The sequence below is a fragment of the Rattus norvegicus genome, chromosome 10, assembly GCF_021556685.1.
Source record: "Rattus norvegicus strain SHRSP/BbbUtx chromosome 10, alternate assembly SHRSP_T2T, whole genome shotgun sequence".
In the NCBI taxonomy this organism is placed as follows: Eukaryota; Metazoa; Chordata; class Mammalia; order Rodentia; family Muridae; genus Rattus; species Rattus norvegicus.
Window position 1 is genome coordinate 107,671,537 of NC_141543.1, and position 18,206 is coordinate 107,689,742.

Below are 18,206 nucleotides of genomic sequence, written 5' to 3' on the forward strand. Positions count from 1 at the left end.
GGCCAGGGCTGAGCAGGGTGACTAGCAATGGGAGTGGAGAGACCGCTGGGGCCAGAAGACAGCTGGGCTAACGTGGCGTGGTGCCTCACTGAAGCCAGCCGCCACTGAGATAAATTGAGGTTAGTTCTATATGGCCCTACAGTGCTAGAACTAACACCAGGGAGCGACCACCGAGGTCTGAGAGTACCAGGGGCCCAGCATAGAGCAGTGACACGCGGGAACCGGTCGCACCACTTTGTAATTATACCGCAACATCTGTATGTGGCCCTGGCTGGCCTGAAACTAGCTATGTAGACTAGATTGCTCTCAAAGTATAGAGATCTGTGAGCTGTATATTCAGATGCTAAGTTCTTGATGCCTGCAGCTAGCTCTTTTTTTTTATTTTTATTTTTAATTAATTAATTTATTTATTTATTTTTGCAGCTAGCTTTTTTTTTTTTTTTTGGTTCTTTTTTTCGGAGCTGGGGACTGAACCCAGGGCCTTGCACTTCCTAGGCAAGCACTCTACCACTGAGCTAAATCCCCAACCCCCAGATGCTAAGTTCTGTGTCCCAAGACCAGGTTGCAGTCTGGACATGGGCATTGTCTTGACCGATGTGCTGTAAAGAATACTCCTGATGACCTCTGATTGGACAATTTAAGGCCAGAGCCTATGACTGGGCAGGAGAGAGAGGAAGGTGGGACATGAGATGAATAGGGGGCCTCATGTGAAGGTCAGGATGGACCATGAGCAGAGCAAACAAAGCAAGCTTTTCCTCTCTGTGTAGCCTCAGGTGTCCTGGGATTCCCTCTGTAGACCAGGCCATCCTTGAACTCACAAAGCTCCAACTGCCTGTGCCTACTGAGTGCTGGGATCAAAGGTGTGCACCACCGCTACCTGTCTTAGACATTGTTACCTAATGTCTGCAGTCTTTCAGAGTTGTTTTGATGTTGAGGGCACAAATAGCAGCACTTCATAGCGCCACAAGGATGTGCTCACACCTGCCCCTAATAACATCCTCCCCGTGCAGAGGAGGCAAATGGGAACCTGACGGGTTGCACACCTTGCCTCAGGACGTCCTGCAATGCAAGTGCGGCATTAATAACCCTAAACCTCTTAGGAGTGTGGCTGCCCTCCTGTGTAACCCTGGCTGGCTTCAGAAGCAACAGCGACTGACAGAAACCCAGCAGGCAGGGTGGCTCATGGGTTATACTATAATCCCAATGCTTGGAAGGTTAAGCAGGAGGGTTGCCACCTAACGAGGTCAGCATGGGGACACTGCAAGTTTCCAGACCAGCCTGGGTTACAGATTAAGGTCAAGTCTCAACCCCTCACCCGACAAAAAAAGTCAAGTCCATGACTTCAGGAGGCAGAGGCAGGAAGAGGCTGCCTAGATCGCATCGAGTTTGATGTGAAATACGCTTTATAGGGGGTTCCACCCAGCTAGGTTATATAGCGAAGCGAGACCATCCATCTGAGGGCTAAAGAGATAGGACCCAGGTTTGGTTCCCACCACCCTCTTCTAGCCTCCTCAGTCATTCCACAGGTGTGTGTGCACACAGACACAGTCACACACACACACACACATGCACACACAACATGTGGGCAAAATACACACACACACACACACACACACACACACATATATATTTTAAAGGAATGCTTAGTCATTTGTAAAACATTTACGTCTTCCCTAGGGGATCTATTATTGCACATATAACCCTTTAAAAATTCGTAAGAGACCACCGATGTTGGTTCATGACTTTAATCCCTGCACGCAGAAGGCAGAGGCAAGGCAGATCTTTATGAGTGGGCCAGCCTGGTCTACATAGTTCTAAGCCAACCAGAGGTGCATAGAGATACCCTGTCTCGAGCAACAAGAACCTGTTATTGTTGGGATGATGGGATGACTCTGTAGGTAAATGTGCTTGCTGTCAAACATGACAGTCTGGGTTCCACTCCAGAACCCACAAGGTAGAAGGAGAGATCTGACTCCTGCAAGTTGTCCTCTGACTTCTGCATGCACCCTGTGGCGTACAAGCCACCCCACCCTGAGTCCCAGACTAAATAAACAAAAGAATTTCTGAAATCTTTTTATTGGGAGATGTTTACCCATGAGCATACAAAACAAATGCTTAAGGAATTACAAAAGGAAAGAAAAGGACCTTACAAAAGTGGGCTTCCTTGTAACTACCGCCAACACCAGAACACAGCACATTTCAAGTAAATAAATTACACCGGGCTGTAGATGTCATCGGTGAGAGAGGTCAGAACTTTGAATGCTAGCATTCAAAACACCCCAGGTGCTATACCCAGGACCAAAAAGAAAAAAAAAAAATTCTACTTCTAGAAATGTGAGGAAAAAAACATCCAGGACCTTCATGGAAGCATATTTGGGACCAGCAAAGGCAAGCAGCTCACATCTGCTACACCCATACCCATCGCCACACTGGCTGTCTACAGCCTGTGCTTAGACCCCACTTGGTGGAACTGTTTGAGAAGGATCAGGAGGCGTGGCCTTGTTGGGGGAAGTGTGTCACTTGGGGTGGGCTTTAAGGTTACAAAAGCTTCCCTCTCCCTCTCTCCTTCCCTCCTTTTCTCCCTCCCTCTCTCTCTCTTTCTCTCTCTCTCTCTCCCTCCCCTCCCCCCTCTCTGTGTGTCTGGTGATTGGGATGTAACCAGCTCAGCTACTGTTCTAGCACCACGCCTGTCTGCTTCCCGCCATGATAACCATGGACTAAACTTCTAAAACTGTAAGCAAGCCCTGAGTTAAATGCTTTCCTTTGTAAGAGTTGCCTTAGTCATGGTGTCTCTTCACAGCAATAGAACTAAGATCGATGTCCAAGCAATGCCAAGAACTCGGTTCTTGCTTGAGGCCGGGGCTTTCTTCTGGCCCCTGGGCCCTTCGAAGAGAGTAAAAAGTAAACTTGGACTTAGGGCTCCTCTCCCATCTCTGGCCTCTGAGTCCACAGAGAGGCCACCAGCTGTTCCTTTTAGAAGGTTGGCCATTGGTCTCTAAGCCAGGGACGGAGCCACTTTTGGGCACACAAGCATGGTGGCACCTGTCTGTGCCTTCCTCAGCTGGGTGCTATGGCCTCTTCCTGGGGCCTTGGAGGGAGCTCGGCCTCAGGCTGATGGCAAAGACTAAGGGTCCTCCCCTCAAGGAGCCAGAAGACAGGGAAGAGAGGCCGGCTGAAAACTGCATAGAAAGTGTGCAGTGGCTGTGTGTGTGGCTCCAGGCTGTAGAAGGTGAGGCAGCCAGAGGTCAAGTTCAAATCTACGCCCAGGAGTCCTCCAGATACCCCTGCCCGACTCAGACGCTGAGCTCTGCCATTGTGCCAGGCCTGAATACTGTCGTCCTGGATGCAGAGGCCCCACGAGTAGGGTCCACGACCAATGTTATCCGTGTGGGTCCCCAGCTTTCGGCGTGGTAGCTCTGGGTAGGTGACGCCCAGAGTGATGGAGTGGTCAGAGGCACGCACCTCCCAGTAATGTTGTCCAGTCTGAAAACTCTGGGTGCACTGTACCTGCCACAGCTCAAAGCTGCCTGACCTGGCTGGGCTCTGAGCCTGGAAATGGTGTGTCACCTGCTGGGCCTTGTGAGACAAGAGCAAATACCGGTTGGCAGTCTCTGGGTCAAAGGTCAGATTGCGATAATCTATTGGAGAGAGACAAACAGAAGTGGGCAGAGGTGTCATTTTTTCCCCTAGAGCCTAGGGTTCCTGAGCTCCAACTATGGACAGTTTAAATGTCTACCAGGCGTAGTGGGCTGAACACCGGGCAGCGTCTTACTGGTGAATCCTTCATTGCTCCCTCAGAGCTGGAATCCTCTACCTGCCCCATGTTACGAGAGGGGGAAACTGAGGCTCAGAGAGTTAAGTTCACACACTATTAAGCAGAAGGAGGAGATGGACCCCAGAGTGTGCCCTTTATAACACTATGCTGACTGAATCTGCCTCAGGGTGGATCTGGATGAGGTCTACGTCTGACAGCAGATGTGCTAAGGTGGGGACAGGCCCAGTGAGGAGTGTGGACAGGACAGTTAGAGCAGCCCCCCCACCCCATATGTTCACAAGCATATGCACACATTCATACACTCTCACGTGCACACATCTGTCACCCGCACACACACAGGCACTGTGTCTCCTTACTCTGCCAGAGCTTCTTCCTCAGTGGACACACTGCGCTGGGGACTGGTGCCAGGGGACCCAAGGCCTCTTAAGAACAAAGAGTGAAGGGATAGGGTTATCCCTGACTCCCCGCATCTACCCAGCATTGGGGGGTGGGGAGGGCCCAGAGGGCAGGGAGAAGTCAGTCTTACCCATAGGGCCAGCACTGGCAGCTTTGTCTGCCGCCGTGGGGAGGGTCTTCTCTTCAAGGAGGAGCTCACACAGTGGGCTAAGCAGCTGGTTCACACTGTTCAACTGCTCTTCCTCATCCCACTGGGGAGGAGTCGGTGGCCCGAGGGACCCTATGGGCTCAGAGAGCTGCTGTAACCCCTGAACCCCGGGGACAGAGGCAGTGAGTGGTGTTCGAGGCGTGGGAGCATGGCCCTAGCCCACTGCCCTGACGTACCTGGAAGAAGATGAAATCATCCCCCTGCCCCAGGAGGTCCTGGACACTTTGGTCGTACTGAGACAGGGCCTTTAGGTGGTCAGTCAGCCGCTGTCTCTCATGCAGAACTTGGTCCAGCGCCCGCTTCTTGGCTCCCTCTATGTCACGCAGTGTTGAGGCCTGCTGCTTCTCCAGAACCTGGAGCAGGCTACTGAATCTCCTGGAGACCACCGAGGCCAGGGTGCGGGCTGAACTCTGCGTGGGCACAGGAGGAACTTCAGCGTGGCCATTCTCAGCACCATGGCAAGGCAGGCCGGGCCCTCAGTCACCCACTTGGCTTGAAGGGTGGGAACATGGGGGAGTCAGTTAGGGCCCTTGGAACCTCTTTCCCACTGAGGCCTGGCTTCTTGATCAACTTCCCACTCCCTGCCACTGGGAGGCATCTACGAGGAGCTCACATCTGTTGCCTGCAGTCCAGGAACCGCTAAGGGGTGAGGCCGGACATGAGCACATGGTGAATTACCTCAATCTGACTGCTTTGCTGCTGCAGCTCCTCAAGCTGGGTCTCTGCCTGAGTGGCCTGTTGCCGGGTAACCATTACCCTAGCTCTCAGTCGGTCCTGTGGCACCCATCCAGAAGGCAAGCAACAAAAGGTTAGGAGGGTTGTAACCTTTGAGTCACCACCAGTACAGATGCTGGGCACTTTCCTCATGGCCCTAATGGTAAGTGCCTTGGACAATCCCAGAACTAGGTCAGAGTCCCGGGAGGCCTGGATAGGGACCTTTCTCTGCATGGAGCAGAATGCTATATGAGGAATGTGTTGGTCTTGGGTTGAAGACCCCACTTCCGGTCCCACTCCTGTGGCTTGCAGGTTGAGTGACCTGGACAGAGTTCCCCCACCTTCTCTGGTCCAAACCTCATGCCTACCCCAGGCAACAAAGGAGAGAGGTAGCACTGGGCTTACAGAGCCTGGGGTGGGGCGGGAGACTGGACAGAGTTGTCTGACCAGTGATCAGTTCAGCACCTAGGAGCCCAGAGGGAAGACGGACGTTATTATCATTTGGTTGACTTCTGTTCTCCCTGGAGACCAAAATGTGCTGTTATAGGAGCACCATTATGGTACTTGAAGATGATGCTTAACCTGGCTAAGAGTCTCATTACCTGTTTTTACTCCTTCCAACACCATTTTGAATTGGGAACCTTTATCATTGTTGCTTTGAGATAGGGTCTCATCATGTAGCCCCGGCTGGCCTGGAACTTTCCACGTAGACCAACTTGATCTTGAACACTTACAGAGATCAGCCTACTTCTGCCTCCAGAGTGACAAGATTAAAGGTGTGCGCCACCTCACCAGCTAGCTTATGTTAAAAACCTATTTGTGGGGGCTGGGGATTTAGCTCAGTGGTAGAGCGCTTACCTAGGAAGCGCAAGGCCCTGGGTTCGGTCCCCAGCTCCGAAAAAAAGAACCAAAAAAAACAAAAAACAAAAAAACAAACCTATTTGTGTTTATGTAAGTGTGGGTGCAGGCATACATGCCAACGTGCACATGTGAAGGTCAGAGGGCAACCTCGGGTGTCTCAGTCCGTGCCCTCTACCTTGAGGCAGGGTCTCTCGATGTTTACCACTGTGTCTGCCAGCCTCGTTGGCCCTTGGGCGTCCTGTGCCTCACATCCTCTCTCCTCTCAAGCAAAATTCTGTCCCCTAGAGCATGAGCCATCTGGCTGAGGTGTCCTCCATGCTGAGGGCTTCTAACCTCCAATGCCAACTTCAGTACCCAGTTTGGTCTCTCACTTGTCCTGGGCAGCAGTGCCTCAGCTTTACTTCTCGGGGCTTCAGCAGCTCCAGGGCTCACCCTCCAACCCTCTGAAACTCCGTTTCTTTCCTCCTGTCTCTGCCACTCACCCTCTGACCTCACCCTGGCCCTGTCACAGCTCTGAAATGTCCCAGGCATCTGTCCTTATTCCCACTTTCCATCCCTTACTGGTCGCGCTCCCTCCTTCAGGCTCCTTGTCCGTGTGCTGCAGTCCTCTCACTCCGTCTCCTCTGTCTCATTCCTGGTAATCACAGCCTCACAGCCTGGCTGTGATGGCCATGGGCGAGGGCGCAGGCTGCCATGGTGCCAATTCCATGGCCTTTTTTTGCCTTTAACTGAACCTCTCAGCAGCATGGATCACCTGGAGAACTCTCTCTCCTGTCACTGGCTGTGCCCTAGCCACCATCTATGTAGCTGTCAAGATGTAATCTTGGGCAGACTCTCCCTGCCCAACAAATTACCACTCCTTCTAGGGAACTATAGCGACTTCCGGCTTTCTCCTTACTGCCCGCGTCTCCTCCCAGCTCTCAGTAGGTGTCTGTGTATACCACTGCATCCACACACTTCGTATCCCAAACCAGCTGCTCCCCACCCACCCTCAGCACAGAGTAGCCCAGTCTCACGCAGAAACCTTGTCCCCAGCCATCCCTACTTCTTACTTGTCTCCACTGGGCACCGGGCTCCTACTCACTTCTCATTTCTTTTGCTTTGCAGCTGTGACCTCCTCCTCATCTCCTACCCACTCCACACCCCCAGTTGGAGCTCAGTCTCCAGAAAGCAGAAATTTGATGACATCATCGCCCTGTCTCAAGCTCGGGAAGGTTCTGGACATCCCGAGAGGAAGAGTCACCACCACCATGCTGCCCATCATGGTGTGGTCCCCGATGACCTGTTTGGAGATTTCAGGAACCTGTCTCCTCCCCGTCATCTCTGCTCCTTGGCGCTTGTCCCTGCGTCCTCTTTTTCTGGCTGGTACTTCCTCACCCCTGAGGAGTCACCTAAAGAGCGCCGCCCACTCTTCTTCAGCAGGCTGACCTTGCCATCTCTATAGAATGAAACATTTTGCTGAGACACTATCTGACCCTTGAGTAGATCTTCAGCCTCTGAAAGGCAGAAAGCACGCTTATTGAATGTTGGTCACCTTGGCGAATGGGGCTGTTAGCCCTGGCCTAACACTCTGGCTCTGCTTTATTCAGAGGACCTGGGGAGAGCTGTGTGGGACAGTCAGGTGTACATGGCCTCTAGGTTCCTATGGGAACCCGCAGCCTTCTGTTGCAGCCCCTGGCCCTGGCCACAAACAGTCCCGGCCCTTCTCTCACCTCGCGCACGCGGCGCTCCACGTCCAGCAGCGCCCTCTCGTGGTGGCTACAGTCGTGCACCGTGCACGCGCTGCACACGCAGAGGCCCTCCGTGAGACAGAAGAACTCGAGCGGCCTCCCGTGGCGCGGGCAGCGAGCGCTTTGGCTCGTGCCGGACTCCAGACGCTGGATGGCGGCCGGCAGCCCCTGCAACAAGGTGCTCAGCTTCACGTTGCGGCTCAGCTTGGCGCCCTCGGGGAAAGGCTGGCGACATTCGGGGCATATCTTTTCGCAACAGCGCCACGAATCCTGGATACAGTTCCCGCAGAAGGTGTGCCCGCAGGGCAGCGTCACGGGGTCGCAGTAGCGACCCAGGCAGATGGGACAAGTCACCAGGTCCTCCTCCAGCAGCTGAACGGCCATAGCGGAAGCGAGGTCCTGTGTGCGCAGACCTCTTAAAGGGACCGAGGCTACGGAAGGGCGAAGGACAGTCCAGGAAGATGGCAGTGCGCAAGGGCAACGAGAGCGTTGCGCTCTGGTGCCCCGGAACGTTCCTTGGCAGGGATCCAAGTCGCCCTTGTCCGGCTTCTGACGCACTGGGAGCTGGGGCGCGGCTCCCTCCGGTCGACCCGGACAGCTCCACATTCCTTCTCTAGACCCTCATATCAACTCCTCCTGAAGATCTGGCCTTAGAGGTCTGGAACCCCACTAGGCCCAGGGCAGTTAGTTGTGGTCTCTGTCATGTTTTCCCGGACAGTGAAAATGGGAGCGAGGGTCGTCCCGCATGGAGCCTGGTAGTGTTTGGTCAGGGCCGTGTGTTTTGTTTTTTCTGGAACAGGACTTTAGGTATTGGGATTATATCTCCCCTCTCTGGGAAATGTGTAAATTTGGTTCTTTTAAAATAACGACTTGGAAATTTCTGGTTACTAAAACACATTTAACCTTTTTAAGAGACCCCTTATCCTTTCCTCAATGAGGTCTCACTAGGCAGTTCAGCTCCTAGTGGCCTGTGGACTCTGGCTCCAGCTACCCGAATAAAACCCCTCCCTTTCCCAAGGCCCTTGTAGGTCACCAGTCCAGCAGTTGCCTGGTTTCCCACATTTCAGAGTGATGTGATGGTTTGCATATGCTTGCCCTAGGGAGTGGCACTATTTAGATGGTGTGGCCTCTGAGTGGAAGGAAATAGATGGCATCTGAGTGGGAGGGAGCACAGAGTAGGTGTGTCACTGTGGGCGTGGGCCTTAAGACCCTCCTCTTAACTTCCAGGAAGCCAGTATTCTGCTGGCAGCCTTCAGATGAAGATGTAGAACCCTCAGCTCCTGCATCAGGCTTGCTTGGACACTGCCATGCTCCCTGCCATTATTACCCCTGGTAATTAAGACCCTCTGAACCTGTAAGCCAGCCCCAATTAAATGTTGTCCTTATAAGAGCTGCCTTGCTCACGGTGTTTGCAGCAGTAAAATCCTAAGACAGGTGACTATCATTTCCTCTACAGCTGAGCAGAGGAGATGGAGGTCCCAGGGCCTCCGTGGGGAGTGTGAATCAGAGATCACATCTTTCTGAGTAGGCAGAACTGCCTTGTTTCTAGGCCTTCCTTTGGTGCAGGGAAGACATCTAGTCTCGAGTGGGGACTCGAGGCCTTAGCTGGAGCTATAACAGTTGCTAGGTTTGATGGGGATTGCCCAGGCTCAAGAGGGCAGGACTGCCTCCTCCTCCAGGAGGTTCTGGTACTGGGGCTGTCCTTCACAGAGACTACAGGCTGTGCAAAGCTTCACTTTTCAGTCTATCTCCAGCTGCCAGGCCGCAGGGCACCCTCCTCTTACCCACAGAGCACTTCAGGAAAAAAGCATTTTATTCACATATAACCGAAGCCCCTGGGTCTGCTGGGGGGGGGGGGCTGCAGGGAGTCTCAGTTGGCTTCCGATGGTCTCTCCTGAGATGTGAGCTTCCAGCTGTGCCCTCTCACCCTCTGCGATGAATACTCAGTAGATTCCATAGGTGGGCTCATGACTGTCCCTGTATCGGTCCAGATAGCGTAGGGGCTGCTGGTGGGGGAAGCGCTTCTGCTTGGGGTGGTAAGGGGGTGGCCGTACAAATTCAAACACAGGTTCCCGCATGTCTGCAAGAACAGTAAGGGGACAAGGGTGGACTCCTGCTGACCTGGGCTTCCTTCTTTGCCTGTGAGGCTGGAGCTCTGCCAGGGACTTCCTACCTTGACTTTCAAAGGCCACTCCTGGCATGGCAGAAAAGGTCTTTGCCCCCAGGCCTGCCTGGCCACCAAGCCCTTACCTAGAAGCTGGTGGAAGGTGTGGGTGACCGAGTCATCCCAGCGGCACTGGAAGAAAGCCAGACCAGCTGGAGTCATGGCTTCCTGGTGTTTCTTGTAGAAATCAAGGGTGTGGAAGGTCCTCTGGGCCAGCTGGTAGCTGTGAGGAAACAGGTGGCATCTGAGTGGGAGAGAGCGCGCAGGAGGGAGCGCAGCAGGCAATCCTGGGAAGCCCCTGGAGTCCACCCAGACGCAGGACTGCTTGCCAAGCACAAGACCTATACCAAGAGGAGGAACAAGCAAGAGCCACCACCCCAGAGAGCTGGCTTGAGGCTCAGGGGACAAGCAGGGTTAGCTTACCAGGGTGAGGGACGGGTGTCCTCGGAGAAGTTGATTGGCTTGTCCTGCTTGAAGAGCAAGAAGGCAAAGCGGTGGAAGCCAGAGCCTCGAGCAGGGAAGGGGGGGAGGTAGGGGCAGCTCTCCTGCCCTTCAGCTACCCTATTGCTGGGGATGTTGGTTCTGGTAGAAGGAAAATACCCATTAGAGGCCATGCCAACGAGGTGGCAGGGGAACCCCAGCGTTGCACCCCAGAGGCAGTCACTCCCAGGGCCAGAGAGACCCTGAACACTCTTGCGTGTGATGAACACAAGCCGACCTTCAAGATCTCAGGACATGCTGCAAACAGACTTGGGGGCAGAGGTGGTTCAGAAACCAGAGAGGGGCTAAGAGAACTGAATACTCTTTCAGGGGACCCAGGTTCCATTTCCAGCACCAACATGGAGGTTCACAACACCTGCAATTCCCAGTGAATCCGAAGCCACAGGCACACGTGAGACACTGGTACACACGAATCCAAAGCCACAGGCACACGTGTGAGACACTGGTACACACGAATCCAAAGCCACAGGCACACGTGTGAGACACTGGTACACACGAATCCAAAGCCACAGGCACACGTGTGAGACACTGGTACACACGAATCCAAAGCCACAGGCACACGTGTGAGACACTGGTACACACGAATCCAAAGCCACAGGCACACGTGAGACACTGGTACACACGAATCCAAAGCCACAGGCACGTGTGAGACACTGGTACACACGAATCCGAAGCCACAGGCACACGTGAGACACTGGTACACACGAATCCAAAGCCACAGGCACGTGTGAGACACTGGTACACACGAATCCAAAGCCACAGGCACGTGTGAGACACTGGTACACACGAATCCAAAGCCACAGGCACACGTGTGAGACACTGGTACACACGAATCCAAAGCCACAGGCACACGTGTGAGACACTGGTACACACGAATCCAAAGCCACAGGCACACGTGTGAGACACTGGTACACACGAATCCAAAGCCACAGGCACACGTGTGAGACACTGGTACACACGAATCCAAAGCCACAGGCACACGTGTGAGACACTGGTACACACGAATCCAAAGCCACAGGCACACGTGTGAGACACTGGTACACACGAATCCGAAGCCACAGGCACACGTGAGACACTGGTACACACGAATCCAAAGCCACAGGCACGTGTGAGACACTGGTACACACGAAGCCAAAGCCACAGGCACACGTGAGAGACACTGGTACACACGAATCCAAAGCCACAGGCACACGTGAGACACTGGTACACACGAATCCAAAGCCACAGGCACACGTGAGAGACACTGGTACACACGAATCCAAAGCCACAGGCACGTGTGAGACACTGGTACACACGAATCCAAAGCCACAGGCACACGTGTGAGACACTGGTACACACGAATCCAAAGCCACAGGCACACGTGTGAGACACTGGTACACACGAATCCAAAGCCACAGGCACACGTGTGAGACACTGGTACACACGAATCCAAAGCCACAGGCACGTGTGAGACACTGGTACACACGAATCCAAAGCCACAGGCACACGTGTGAGACACTGGTACACACGAATCCAAAGCCACAGGCACGTGTGAGACACTGGTACACACGAATCCAAAGCCACAGGCACACGTGTGAGACACTGGTACACACGAATCCAAAGCCACAGGCACGTGTGAGACACTGGTACACACGAATCCAAAGCCACAGGCACACGTGTGAGACACTGGTACACACGAATCCAAAGCCACAGGCACACGTGTGAGACACTGGTACACACGAATCCAAAGCCACAGGCACACGTGTGAGACACTGGTACACACGAATCCAAAGCCACAGGCACACGTGTGAGACACTGGTACACACGAATCCGAAGCCACAGGCACACGTGTGAGACACTGGTACACACGAATCCAAAGCCACAGGCACACGTGTGAGGCACTGGTACACACGAAATACTTGTTTTGTGAGACAGGGTTTCTCTGTGTAGCCTTGGCTGTCCTGGAACTTACCCTGAAGACCAGGCTGACCTCACACTCAATCGTCTGCCGGTCTCTAACTGCCAAGTGCTGGGACTAAAGGCAGATACCATCACCACCCGGCTGATAGGATAAAATTAAATGGAAAAATAGGAAAAGGCTGGACTTGGGATGGTCTGCAATTCACTGGCGTTTGTTAAAAAACAAGACCCCCTGGTGGTGGCGAGGCAGAGCGGCTGGCTCACTCAGGGCACAGAAAGCAGATGTCAGCCTGTCATTTAGGTCAGGAAGCCACACCTTCTTTTGGGCTGGTTTTCTCTCCATGTAGGACCTGATGCTGCAGTAGCCAGGGTACCGTCTAACCTGCCACTACCCACAGACAGCTCTGCTGAATATGCTGGTTGCTGTAGTTGAGGGGGTAGGGGGAAAGCAGAAGGCAGCTTCCCAGTTACTAGGTTCAATTACAGGGGCATCACAAAGCTCAGGACACCTGTGTGACCTCTGCCCCCTAGTCTCCGCTCACAGCTAAAGCCAACAAGGACTGCTCAGGGTTGCGACACCCATGGACCCAGTGTCTAGAGGTGCCGGTGCCACTGTGAGCAGCTCCTGGTCCTTTTCTCCACTGACTGTCAAAGCGTGAACACACACACACACACACCCCACAGAAAATAGCCCAGGGCAAAGAGGCTGGTGAGAACTGGCTAGGGCCTACTGTATTTTTTTTAGACTGGTTCCCACTTTGTAACTTCAAATTCAGAGATCTGCCCTATGCCTCCAGGTGCTAGGACTAAAGGCATGCGACCCCACACCTGATTCCTGTCAATTTCTCCTGTTCCTGCGTTAAGCACAGACCGGAATGCCAGGGCCTGACATTTCAGGACTTGCTGGAATCCCGAGCTGGCTTCCCACCAGGTACTCACACCAGCCAGGGAAGGTACTCACACCAGCCAGTGAAGGTACTCAGCATCTGGTTCCAGCAGGTGTCCGTCTGCACACAAACAGAGAGGACCTTTCACAGGAGCCAGAGCCAAAGCAAGCCACCCTGCCCAGGCAAGGGAGGGAGAAGTAGGGAGCTGGAGGCAAGTAACCCCCATACACCTACCCAAGTTGATGAAGAGCAGTGTCCACAAGGAATCCTTGTCTGCCTCATAGGTCACCTCTGGAGCCTGGGAAGCCTAACAGGGAGAGATAAGGGAGCGCTCACCCTCACCAGGGAGCAGTTTCTCTGTAGAGGGATGGAGCCTACATGGGCCCTGGAGAAAGGAGTGCACGCCCCTGACAGTTCCTCACAAAGGACAGGGAAAGAGATGTCTATAGAGAGCTGAACTCTAAGGACCACAGGCCAAGGGACAGGGTTGGGGAGGCTCTGATGGCTCTTCTCTTTGTCTTGTTTCTGAAACTGTCATGATTTTGAGTCCTAGAAGTCACAGACAGTAACAAACTTCAAACCCAGACCCTGTGATGATGCAGTGACAGCTGTGCCTGTGTTCAGAGAGCAGGGAGGAGGGCGGGGGAGCAGTACCTCGGTAGGAGTCACTTCATTGCCATGATACACTGGGATCAGGTCCTCTTCTCCCAGGGCATACGCCACGTGTAGGGGGACCCAGGGCACAAAAGTGGCACCGTGGAACAGGTCTCTGTAGAGGCCGTAGTACTCAGCCAGACGCTGCTTGTGGTAGGGTCCACACGTCCTCTCCCACTCTGCCCGCACTGCCTCCAGTGGGATGCTAGCTGGGGAGGGACAGCATCGTTTGGATACAGTGTGCAGAGGGTGCACCAGGGGCCCCTCCTTTGCGAGGCTCACCCGTGCGGAGGCGCGCTGCCCTCTCTTCTTCCGAATTGGCACGAAGCTCCTGGAGAAAGCGTTTCCGCTCCTGTAGCTTTTGGGTCCGACTGACTCTGGGTGGAGGCAGCCCGATGTTGATTCTGTCTTTGGGATCTAGAGAAGTAAGACAAGTTAGGATAAGCAGGGTCAAATCTGCTCTTTAAATTTGAGTCCTTAAATGTCCACATGGCTGTGGATGTCAGTGTGTGTGGAAGCAAGAAGTTGACTGAAGTGTTCTGCTCCAATGCCCTTCATTCCACCCTGCCCCCCACACCCCCAATCTCCCCAGACAGGGTTTCTCTGTGTAGCCCTGACTGTCCTGGAACTCACTCTGTAGACCAGGCTGGCTTTGAACTCAGAGATCTGCCTGCCTCTGCATCCCTCAAGTGCTGGGATTAGAGTGTACGTGCTACCACCATGGCTGGCCCTCAGTGTTGGCTTTTTTTTTTCCTTCCTGAGACAGGGTCTCCCACTGAAGCTGGAACCTGATGATTGGTTAGACCTGCTGGCCAATGAGCGCCAAAGATCTGTTTGTTAGGCCACCCCTTGGCCAAGTGGTTGAGCGGACTCGGAAACCTCCGTGTCCTCATATCTGAGACTGGTAGGCAATTCATCTGCTCCTGACCCGTTCCTGGAGGACGGGCCCATGATACCCCACATGAGGAGGGTGACCCCTAGTCACATAGCACAGAACACAGCTTTCCATGCTCATGAGGTATCTAGATGGGCTGGCTCCAAGGGTTTACCAATGATCCTTCCCTGGTATTCCTTCCTGCAAAAGGTATTTAATCTCTGGTCCACCCTGAGGCATCCATTTTCACCATCAACAAACAGTATGGACAAGCAAGGACTGCCTCCTCATCAAGAACCTCCGTGGGGGGGATGTCTTTGCCATACAGAGCTGCACCACCTAAGTCTCCCATAGAAGGCCCCTCAGCTAAGCAGTTGATTCCCCTCTGTACCCCAACCCCCAACCCCCAATCCCCACCCTGGCCTGGAGATGTGGCCTCTTGTTCACAACTCCATGAAGTTTCTAGCGGCGACTGGATGCCCGGCAGTCTAGGAACCCTTGTCTCCTACATTTGTAGCCTAATACCTCCCATTTCGTCTGCCTGAGCAGAGTTCATACACTCCAGTGTTGAGATGGAGTGTGGAACCTCGACCCCTAGCACTGGGGTTAGAAGCAGACACTAGACCTGGATATGGGAGAGTCCTCGTGCTCTGAGGATGGGGTGGGTACGGGCAGACACTTTCCTGACTGGTCCAAGCCCCTGACCCCAAATCAGTCTCTTTGTTGAGTGGCCTGTTTTTATCTAGCTCCGTCATCCTACCATTCCAGGAAAGGATGGAACTATTCCCTCAACCCACTAACCTGTGCCATCTGCATTCCAGACCTGAACAGGGCTCAGGTGGTAAGCAAATCAGATACAAGGTCAAGCTTCTGGGCTCCAGACGGGGTCACAGCAGGGGAACTAAGGCAGATAGACTTCCTGACTGGTTACTGGGATCACCTTTAAAATGATTCAAGGGTAGCTGGGTTATGGAGGTTTGGCCTGTTGCTATGTATTGCTATGCTAAATATTAGCCCTGGTCACCCCCAGGGAGGAGATTCTCAGGGAGATCCTAGACACAAGTGATGTATGTAACCTTGTCCCCCAGGTTATCCCTGATTGGTGAATAAAGACACCTACAGCTGGGCAGAAGAGAGATAGGTGGGGTTTTAGTTCCTGGGCTGGGGGCCTGAGGTGGAGACTGGGAGGGAGGGAGAGCGACAGAGGGGAGGTAGACAGAGGGTAAGGGATCGTGAGAACTGGCCATGAGGGCTATCCAGCTGGAGTAAGAGTGACCAAGGAGAAATATGGCAAATCATATCTCAGGGTTATTGGTAAGGAAGTAGACGTAAGAGTATAGAGAGAAGATATCTGCCCAGCTCCAGAGCTTTAAGGCTTTGTGTCTTGTATCTAGGAACTGAATGATCAAAGGTGAGTAGAAGCCCCTGACTGAGATTAAATAATTATAACACTGGGCAGTGGTGGCACACACTTCTAATCCCAGCACCCCAGGAGGTAGAGGCAGGCAGATCTGAGTTCGAGGACAGCCTGGTCTACAGTGCGAGTTCCAGGACAGGTAGGGCCACACAGAGAAACTCTGTCTCAAAAAAAAAAACAAACAAACAAACAAAAAAAACCCCAAAAAACAAAAACAACAAAAAGGAAAGAAAGAATAAAAGAGTGATTCAAAGGTGGTTATGAACACACACCTAAGTCTTGGGTAGAGTTAGTAATAGTTTCAGGCAGATTTAAGGAAATGGGACTCCAGGTGGTGGCAAATGCTTTTAATTCCAGAACGTGGGAGGCAAAGTCAGGTGGATCTGTGGGTTGAGGCTACCCTGGTTTATATAGAGAGACCATAGTCTCTAGCCAGGCCTTGGTGGTTCACAGCCGCAATCCCAGTAGCTGGGAGGCAGAATATGGCAATCAGTCATCCTCAGTTGCATAGTGAGTTCAAGGCCACCGTGGGCTAATTATAATTAATAAGACCCTATCTCAAACAACAACAAAAAAGCAAAACAATGCATCTTATACTCCGTACTACGACCTCCATCCCCAAGACAAGGTTTTTCTGTGTAGCTTTGACTGTCTTGAACTCATGGTGTAGGTCAGGTTAGCCTCTAAATCAAGAGCTCCACCTGCCTATGCCTCTTAAATGCTGGGATTAAGGGCATGGGCCTTCACCTCCTGGCTGCGTTTCAGTTTTACAGATTAATCCATGCATGTATCACTTGGACGTTTGTTTAAATTCAGATTTTGGTCAATTCAGGACTACACGTCTTGGGGACAAGCAGGTCCTCCACGTTCTGGGGACACACGTGACACCAGCGGGTCTCCAGCCCGTCAGGCTCCGAGCCCGTCGCTCCCGCACCTGTCTCCTTCAGGAAATACTCCCGGTAGGTCCGCCACCAGTGCGGGGCATGCGCCTCTTGCTCCGCCCGGCGGCGGTACCGCTCGAAGCTCCGGTACTTCTCCAGCCGCTCCAGGTTGCTCACGTCAATGTCCTCGTTGGGCATGGGCCCGAGCGGCGGTGTCCGGCGGCTGAGGGAGGCTGTGGACACAGACCGGGGCGTCATGCAGGCTTAGGGCTGCGACTGGAGCTACAGAGCCCCAAGAGCTCCACAACCCCACACCACTCACCCGAAGTGCTGATGCCCCGGCATCTCCCAGTGACGGAAAACGCGGCACGCCACCAGGGCGCCGCCATCTTTCCCTAGGTCACCAAAGACGCCGGTAGGACCCAGACAGAGGTGGCTAGAGAGAATCCTGCGCGCCGCGGCGGGAGGCTCCGCCCCGCCCCGCCCCGCGGAGCCCAGCTCCTGAGGTAATTCTGAAAGCACTGGGACATTCTTCCGGCAGCGGCGCAAAACCTAAGAGGTCTGGTAGTGATAGGGAAGAGGCCTGTTGGACCGCTGCAGGGCTGAGAGCTGCCACTAGGGAGCAACACATCCGTGTAGTTCCAAGAACAACTGTGGGATCTTACTCGACTTCCTCTGCCCCTGACACAGGGATTGATGGAGGATTCTGGAGTCAGACTTGGGAATAAAATAGGTAGTAACAGTGCTCGCTTCATAGATCTATCAGGAGGATTTGCACCTTGGTATATATGATATCCCTTGATCTCTCCAACTTATAGTTCATGTGAGCTCTACCTCTTTTTGTCCCTTATGCCCTGGAACCCAATTTTCTGGTTGAGCAAAGCCTTTCTTCCTCAGCTTCTCCCCAGATCACAGGGTGTGCGCAGTACTGTTTTGACTTTTCCCTCTGTGACCTGTCCGCCCTGAAGTGCTCCCTCCAAGAAGTCCTGGCATCCCAAATCCACGCCGATGACAGCTAAGTATTGAGTCTGAGCCTCACAGTCTGAATCTGAGCTCACAGTGAAATTCCATGAGGTCTCTATATCCAGCAGAAATGGCCAGAGTTTAGATTCCACAGACAGCCTCTCGCCGCCACTTCTAATTCCTCCAACAGCGAGCAGCTGCTGCCTGACAAGTGTTGGAGTTCATGGGTCAGGGCACCGGAACCCTGCCTTGAGGAGTTGACGCTTACTGAAGGGTTCTTGC

General features: G+C 53.4%; 2 protein-coding genes and 1 long non-coding RNA gene across 6 annotated transcripts; 1 reads left to right on the top strand and 2 right to left on the bottom strand.

The window, feature by feature from the left end:
• Positions 1 to 2,059: 2,059 nt before the first annotated feature.
• Trim65 (tripartite motif-containing 65) lies at positions 2,060 to 8,163 on the bottom strand. Of its 2 annotated transcripts, NM_001135714.2 has the most exon segments (6): positions 2,060 to 3,638; positions 4,132 to 4,197; positions 4,302 to 4,479; positions 4,556 to 4,789; positions 5,058 to 5,153; positions 7,667 to 8,163. In NM_001135714.2, coding segments are annotated over 6 exon segments (1,557 nt in total). In that variant the 5' UTR covers positions 8,069 to 8,163; the 3' UTR covers positions 2,060 to 3,057.
• On the top strand, positions 5,196 to 8,595 carry LOC120093105 (uncharacterized). Its single transcript, XR_015632270.1, has 2 exons — positions 5,196 to 5,869; positions 7,062 to 8,595. It is a non-coding gene; the product is annotated as an uncharacterized LOC120093105 (long non-coding RNA).
• Positions 8,596 to 9,479: 884 nt separating this feature from the next.
• On the bottom strand, positions 9,480 to 17,375 carry Mrpl38 (mitochondrial ribosomal protein L38). Of its 3 annotated transcripts, none has more exons than XR_015630693.1 (9): positions 17,284 to 17,375; positions 17,015 to 17,194; positions 14,072 to 14,206; positions 13,790 to 13,998; positions 13,370 to 13,442; positions 11,973 to 13,255; positions 10,272 to 10,877; positions 9,935 to 10,071; positions 9,480 to 9,764 (listed from the first exon to the last, which is right to left on the bottom strand). XR_015630693.1 is itself a non-coding variant. In NM_001009369.2 (9 exon segments), coding segments are annotated over 9 exon segments (1,143 nt in total). In that variant the 5' UTR covers positions 17,351 to 17,364; the 3' UTR covers positions 9,480 to 9,627.
• Between the last annotated feature and the right edge of the window lie 831 nt (positions 17,376 to 18,206).

Excerpts from the sequence above, each read along its gene's own strand:
- Trim65 (XM_087572534.1), bottom strand. The coding sequence starts at position 8,068 with ATGGCCGTTCAGCTGCTGGAGGAGGACCTGGTGACTTGTCCCATCTGC. Across the intron at positions 5,154-7,666 it reads TGGAGCGCCGCGTGCGCGAG|GACCGACTGAGAGCTAGGGT; the intron begins GTGAGAGAAGGG and ends TGGGTGCCACAG. Across the intron at positions 4,790-5,057 it reads AGCAAAGCAGTCAGATTGAG|AGTTCAGCCCGCACCCTGGC; the intron begins GTAATTCACCAT and ends GTGCCCACGCAG.